Source organism: Rhinichthys klamathensis, unplaced genomic scaffold (assembly GCF_029890125.1).
Source record: "Rhinichthys klamathensis goyatoka isolate OS25496 unplaced genomic scaffold, OSU_Roscu_1.1 h1tg000330l_1, whole genome shotgun sequence".
In the NCBI taxonomy this organism is placed as follows: Eukaryota; Metazoa; Chordata; class Actinopteri; order Cypriniformes; family Leuciscidae; genus Rhinichthys; species Rhinichthys klamathensis.
Window position 1 is genome coordinate 1085001 of NW_026606845.1, and position 7500 is coordinate 1092500.

Here is a 7500-nt window from a genome sequence, read left to right on the forward strand (position 1 = left end):
ATTGAACAGGTGTTCCTAATAATCCTTTAGGTGAGTGTATATAATTAAGCCTAGAATAAAATGATCAGATCTTAATTAAGATCAAAAATTCATTACCAGAGCAAACTGCACACAACATTCAAATCTCAGTGCATTTTTGTCCTGGCTTTGTTTCAGCGTGTAAGTGAAGATAACTCCTGCACTATAACAGCCATCAACATAAGCAACACGGATAACTCCTTCCTAGAAACAGGAATCAGTCGTGAGCAGGGAGAACTGAGTGATTCAACAGCTCCAGCCCACATGCTGAGGTATAGGACACATGTCGGAGTCCTCCTGTATCACCTGACCCGGGGTGTGTAAACGCAGTCTAAAGCGAGCCTCACATGTCCTCTGTGTATCAGATCCCTCTGCTCCTGTATCTGTCTGAATCTGCCGGAGCGGTTCATCAGCAGAGACGCCGCTGGCTTCTGCAGGAACCCTGAAACACACACAGTGTGAGAGCTTTTGATCAGATGGATATCATCATAACACACACAGTTACAGGATATAACCGGGTGGAGTGAGATTGTGTGTAGGAAACGGCTTGGAGTGGCTTGCAGTCTTCACTGACTCATGGCTTGAGCAAAGCTTCTCCAGAGATGACACACACTGCAGGACTGGTTACATAAAGATCCGCAGCCCGTCAGATACAGTGTGTTTTGGACCCGTTGAGTGCATTGTTTCAGCAGTTCAACACATGAGATGAGAATATTATTACTTTATGATAACTTTATGACCTATACGCAGTTTTTTTTAAATAATCACTATAAATCTTTCGAAAGCAGAACGAAATGTAAATGTACTATCAAATTTAGGCTAGTTAATGCTAATTTAAAAGACTCAGATGTATTTCATTAATATCTTAAGTACACAGATACATGTCACTGAGAAACACGACAGACGGACTCACGTGAAATGAAGTCCTGCTGTCTGCGTCTCTCGGTCATGTGACGGTGCCAGTGCTGGAGGGCGTGGCTCTGGTGGCTCCGCCCCGTTTCGGCTTCATCATCGCTGTCACTCTCAGTCGCCACCACTAGAGGGAGGAGTTTCTGTGCGACTGGAATCCGCTGCACAAGCTGAAGAGAACAACAGTTATGTATAACAGTCCTGCATCTGGAAAAAAAAAACGTATATTTGCTAATTTGATGATATAAAAATATCAATAAAAACGTTCCAGAATGTACAGCTTTTTCACAAAATAAGAATGAAGATTTTTCAAATTATTTATATGCATCAGCATTGATTAACTCATCAAAATAAAAGCAGTCAAATATAAAAAAAATAGGTTTTAATGACAAAAATAACTATTCAAAATGTATCATTTAATTTAGCCATCAGCCAAGGAGTTTGTTTAAAAACTCAATTTAATGTCAAAGAACTTTACATAAACAAGTTTACAATGAACAAATAAGCTTTTTCACAAAATCTGTACTTTAGCAGAAAACATTCTTCTGTCATTGGCCATAATTATAACCTTCAAATCAGGATTAGGCAATAAAATAATGTCACATATGTGCAGAGTTGAACAGAAAGTTGTCCCTGCTAAGAGGAAGATATGAATCATGTCTTTTCTGGTCAATATGATACCATACAAACGGTTGTGGAAAGCAAAAATGAACGAAATGACCCATATTTTGAGAGCAAAAGTGACGTGCTGGAGTAAAAAAGCACTATGGGTGGAATCAGCACCCGAAACATAAGAAACAAGTATTCATTCAGTAAATATGACGCAGGGAAACCACAAACATCTGTCAGGCCCTGTTTGGCTTCTGTGCAGTTTTCGCTTTCCGCGACTCTCACCTCCGTCTCCCCTCGCTGCTGCATCTCTGTCCTGAAATCCTCCAGGTTTCCCAGAATGCTGTGCGGCAGGACCATCCCCTGCGCGTCAAACCGCGGCCCACCGGGACCTTCAGGCGCAGAGAGAGAGTCAAAAACATCGATCACACTGACCTTCCTGTTCAAAGCCACGCCCACCCACCTGCATATTCAAATGAGGGAGGCGGAGTCTCGTCGTCTCGTGGGAGGGGCCTCGCCACGGTGACCCGGACCTTTCTGCCGACCTCGTCGGGGGGGCGTGTCTTACGCACGTACACGCGGGTCATGGGCTTGGGCTTCTGGGAATCAGTAGGTGGTTTAGGGACTCGCAGCTGCACACAACACAGCAAAAACACACGTTATGTGGGATCGGGAGATCGGGGAGTCTCTTCTGCTCACCAAGGCTGCATTTATTTGATTAAAAATACAATAAAACTGTAATATTGTGAAATATTATTTCAATTTAAAATAACTGTTTTGTATTTATATTTTAAAGTGTAATTTATTTATTTTAAAGTTGTATTTTCAGCATCATTACTCTCTTCAGTGTCACATGATCCTTCAGAAATCATGAATAATATGATCATTTGCTGCTCAAAAAACATTCATTATTATTATCAATTAATATGTTTTTGTATTTCTAATCAAATAAATCCAGCCTTGGTGAGCAGAAGAGACTTCCTTTAAAAACATTCAAAATCTTAGCGATCCCAGACGTTTGACGTAGTGTGTGTGTGTGTGTGTAGGGGGTGTAAACTCACCCGCTCCAGGTCTTGTGTTGTGTGTGTGTGTGTGTGTGTGTGTAGGGGGTGTAAACTCACCCGCTCCAGGTCTTGTGTTGTGTGTGTGTGTGTGTGTGTGTGTGTGTAGGGGGTGTAAACTCACCCGCTCCAGGTCTTGTGTTGTGTGTGTGTGTGTGTGTGTGTGTGTGTGTAGGGGGTGTAAACTCACCCGCTCCAGGTCTTGTGTTGTGTGTGTGTGTGTGTGTGTGTAGGGGGTGTAAACTCACCCGCTCCAGGTCTTGTGTTGTGTGTGTGTGTGTGTAGGGGGTGTAAACTCACCCGCTCCAGGTCTTGTGTTGTGTGTGTGTGTGTGTAGGGGGTGTAAACTCACCCGCTCCAGGTCTTGTGTTGTGTGTGTGTGTGTGTGTGTGTGTGTGTAGGGGGTGTAAACTCACCCGCTCCAGGTCTTGTGTTGTGTGTGTGTGTGTGTGTGTAGGGGGTGTAAACTCACCCGCTCCAGGTCTTGTGTTGTGTGTGTGTGTGTGTGTGTGTGTGTGTGTGTGTGTGTGTGTAGGGGGTGTAAACTCACCCGCTCCAGGTCTTGTGTTGTGTGTGTGTGCGTGTGTGTAGGGGGTGTAAACTCACCCGCTCCAGGTCTTGTGTTGTGTGTGTGTGCGTGTGTGTAGGGGGTGTAAACTCACCCGCTCCAGGTCTTGTGTTGTGTGTGTGTGCGTGTGTGTAGGGGGTGTAAACTCACCCGCTCCAGGTCTTGTGTTGTGTGTGTGTGTGTGTGTGTGTGTGTGTGTGTGTAGGGGGTGTAAACTCACCCGCTCCAGGTCTTGTGTTGTGTGTGTGTGCGTGTGTGTAGGGGGTGTAAACTCACCCGCTCCAGGTCTTGTGTTGTGTGTGTGTGTGTGTGTGTGTGTGTGTAGGGGGTGTAAACTCACCCGCTCCAGGTCTTGTGTTGTGTGTGTGTGTGTGTGTGTGTGTGTGTGTAGGGGGTGTAAACTCAGCCGCTCCAGGTCTTGTGTTGTGTGTGTGTGCGTGTGTGTAGGGGGTGTAAACTCACCCGCTCCAGGTCTTGTGTTGTGTGTGTTGTGTGTGTGTGCGTGTGTGTAGGGGGTGTAAACTCACCCGCTCCAGGTCTTGTGTTGTGTGTGTGTGTGTGTGTGTGTGTGTAGGGGGTGTAAACTCACCCGCTCCAGGTCTTGTGTTGTGTGTGTGTGCGTGTGTGTAGGGGGTGTAAACTCACCCGCTCCAGGTCTTGTGTTGTGTGTGTGTGTGTGTGTGTGTAGGGGGTGTAAACTCACCCGCTCCAGGTCTTGTGTTGTGTGTGTGTGTGTGTAGGGGGTGTAAACTCACCCGCTCCAGGTCTTGTGTTGTGTGTGTGTGTGTGTAGGGGGTGTAAACTCACCCGCTCCAGGTCTTGTGTTGTGTGTGTGTGTGTGTGTGTGTGTGTGTAGGGGGTGTAAACTCACCCGCTCCAGGTCTTGTGTTGTGTGTGTGTGTGTGTGTGTAGGGGGTGTAAACTCACCCGCTCCAGGTCTTGTGTTGTGTGTGTGTGTGTGTGTGTGTGTGTGTGTGTGTAGGGGGTGTAAACTCACCCGCTCCAGGTCTTGTGTTGTGTGTGTGTGCGTGTGTGTAGGGGGTGTAAACTCACCCGCTCCAGGTCTTGTGTTGTGTGTGTGTGCGTGTGTGTAGGGGGTGTAAACTCACCCGCTCCAGGTCTTGTGTTGTGTGTGTGTGCGTGTGTGTAGGGGGTGTAAACTCACCCGCTCCAGGTCTTGTGTTGTGTGTGTGTGTGTGTGTGTGTGTGTGTGTGTGTGTAGGGGGTGTAAACTCACCCGCTCCAGGTCTTGTGTTGTGTGTGTGTGCGTGTGTGTAGGGGGTGTAAACTCACCCGCTCCAGGTCTTGTGTTGTGTGTGTGTGTGTGTGTGTGTGTGTGTGTAGGGGGTGTAAACTCACCCGCTCCAGGTCTTGTGTTGTGTGTGTGTGTGTGTGTGTGTGTGTGTGTGTGTGTAGGGGGTGTAAACTCAGCCGCTCCAGGTCTTGTGTTGTGTGTGTGTGCGTGTGTGTAGGGGGTGTAAACTCACCCGCTCCAGGTCTTGTGTTGTGTGTGTTGTGTGTGTGTGCGTGTGTGTAGGGGGTGTAAACTCACCCGCTCCAGGTCTTGTGTTGTGTGTGTGTGTGTGTGTGTGTGTGTAGGGGGTGTAAACTCACCCGCTCCAGGTCTTGTGTTGTGTGTGTGTGCGTGTGTGTAGGGGGTGTAAACTCACCCGCTCCAGGTCTTGTGTTGTGTGTGTGTGCGTGTGTGTAGGGGGTGTAAACTCACCCGCTCCAGGTCTTGTGTTGTGTGTGTGTGCGTGTGTGTAGGGGGTGTAAACTCACCCGCTCCAGGTCTTGTGTTGTGTGTGTGTGCGTGTGTGTAGGGGGTGTAAACTCACCCGCTCCAGGTCTTGTGTTGTGTGTGTGTGTGTGTGTGTGTGTGTAGGGGGTGTAAACTCACCCGCTCCAGGTCTTGTGTTGTGTGTGTGTGTGTGTGTGTAGGGGGTGTAAACTCACCCGCTCCAGGTCTTGTGTTGTGTGTGTGTGTGTGTGTGTGTGTAGGGGGTGTAAACTCACCCGCTCCAGGTCTTGTGTTGTGTGTGTGTGTGTGTGTGTGTGTGTGTAGGGGGTGTAAACTCACCCGCTCCAGGTCTTGTGTTGTGTGTGTGTGTGTGTGTGTGTGTGTGTGTGTAGGGGGTGTAAACTCACCCGCTCCAGGTCTTGTGTTGTGTGTGTGTGTGTGTGTGTGTGTGTAGGGGGTGTAAACTCACCCGCTCCAGGTCTTGTGTTGTGTGTGTGTGTGTGTGTGTGTGTGTAGGGGGTGTAAACTCACCCGCTCCAGGTCTTGTGTTGTGTGTGTGTGTGTGTGTGTAGGGGGTGTAAACTCACCCGCTCCAGGTCTTGTGTTGTGTGTGTGTGTGTGTGTGTGTGTGTGTGTAGGGGGTGTAAACTCACCCGCTCCAGGTCTTGTGTTGTGTGTGTGTGCGTGTGTGTAGGGGGTGTAAACTCACCCGCTCCAGGTCTTGTGTTGTGTGTGTGTGTGTGTGTGTGTGTGTGTAGGGGGTGTAAACTCACCCGCTCCAGGTCTTGTGTTGTGTGTGTGTGTGTGTGTGTGTAGGGGGTGTAAACTCACCCGCTCCAGGTCTTGTGTTGTGTGTGTGTGTGTGTGTGTGTAGGGGGTGTAAACTCACCCGCTCCAGGTCTTGTGTTGTGTGTGTGTGTGTGTGTGTAGGGGGTGTAAACTCACCCGCTCCAGGTCTTGTGTTGTGTGTGTGTGTGTGTGTGTGTAGGGGGTGTAAACTCACCCGCTCCAGGTCTTGTGTTGTGTGTGTGTGTGTGTGTGTGTGTGTAGGGGGTGTAAACTCACCCGCTCCAGGTCTTGTGTTGTGATGGCCAGACTCTGGATGTCGTGTCCGTTCAGAGCCAGGCTGTGGTCTTCCTCACACACACACGATGATGATGATGATGATGAGATCTCCTCACAGCTTCTCAGGAGCTTCTTATCTGACACACACGAGGAGAGACGCAGAGCTGATGACCACACACACACAGATGTGGGAAAGCCACGGATTTAATGTCGTTCATTTCAAATTTTCTGACATTTGCCCATAAATACTTGCTGTAATTATTTAATAAGACATAAATAGAAAAAAAGAGTTTGTAGATTGTTAGATTTTTCAAATTAAATAAGAGACTCCTTTCTTCTGCTCACCAAGACTGTATTTATTTAATAAAAAAATAGTGTAATATTATTATACTTTAAAATAACTGTTTTCTTTCTATATGTGTATATATAGTAAAATATTTAATCTTGTGATCAAAGTTGAATTGTCAGCATCATTACTCTCTTCAGTGTCACACGATCCTTCAGAAATCACTCTGATATGATGATCTGAGGATCAAGAAACATTTATGATTATTATCAGTGTTGATGCTGCTTCATATTTTTGTGGAAACTGCGATACTTTTTAATTCTCAGGATTCTTTGATGAATAAAGGTTCAAAAGAACAGCATTTATTTGACATTTTGTCACTTTTGACCAATAAAAGTATTAATTTCTTTCAAATAAAAACCTCACTGACCCCATACGTTTAAACTGTAGTGTAAAGTATGAATTTCCTCATCAAATATACATCATATTTCGAACATCATGACCGGTAGACACACATGATCAATCACACACAAACCCTAAACACACACATGAGCAATGTGTCATTTCTACAAACAACGGCTCTTATTGTCCAGAGAAGACAAAACACAGATCAACAAAAGAAGGAAAACACAAGCGCTGCTGGTGTGAGTCAGCGAGACGACAACACTGATTATGATATCTGATAATCCATCAGCTACGACAGCAGCTTCACACACACACACACACTGGCTGTGGAAACACCTCGCAGGCGCATCCACACACACACTGGCTGCAAACCAGCAGGTTATACGTCTATAGCCGTCATAAACACACACTGGCTTAAAGAAGGTGTGTAAGCGTCTGGAGCTTCGGTCTGGAGACACACACACACACACACACACACACACACACACGGTCCACATCAGGATCTGCTCAACTGGAGAAATAACACATTCATGAATCAATTCAATAAGGATATTTTTGTATTTTAATTATACAACTATTTCTATTTAGAAAAAAACAAAAACCTTAAAAGAGAAAGAAAAGTAGGATATTATTAAATTAAGATTAGCACAATGTAATAATTTGTTATATTATATAATATTACAGAAATGGCGAAAAAATAATGTAATTTGAAAACATGGAAAAAATTTAAATGTATATATATATAAAAAAAATAGGGTATATTTAAAATTTCAATTAAATATTGAAAAATTTAAAATTTAAAATGAAAAATTAGGATATAAAATTAACAATAGAATAA

At 45.5% G+C, this 7500-nt stretch overlaps 1 protein-coding gene across 1 annotated transcript in view; it reads right to left on the bottom strand.

Moving 5' to 3' along the window:
* The window catches only part of mycbpap (mycbp associated protein), a 29380-nt gene that overhangs the window by 17556 nt on the left and 4324 nt on the right, over nucleotides 1–7500 (bottom strand). The window contains exons 3-7 of the mRNA XM_056272041.1: nucleotides 5972–6108; nucleotides 2000–2168; nucleotides 1822–1928; nucleotides 932–1097; nucleotides 366–460 (exon numbers count right to left, since the gene is read on the bottom strand). Of these exons, the coding sequence (XP_056128016.1) occupies nucleotides 366–460; nucleotides 932–1097; nucleotides 1822–1928; nucleotides 2000–2168; nucleotides 5972–6108 (674 nt within the window). The remainder of the gene's footprint in view (nucleotides 1–365; nucleotides 461–931; nucleotides 1098–1821; nucleotides 1929–1999; nucleotides 2169–5971; nucleotides 6109–7500) is intronic.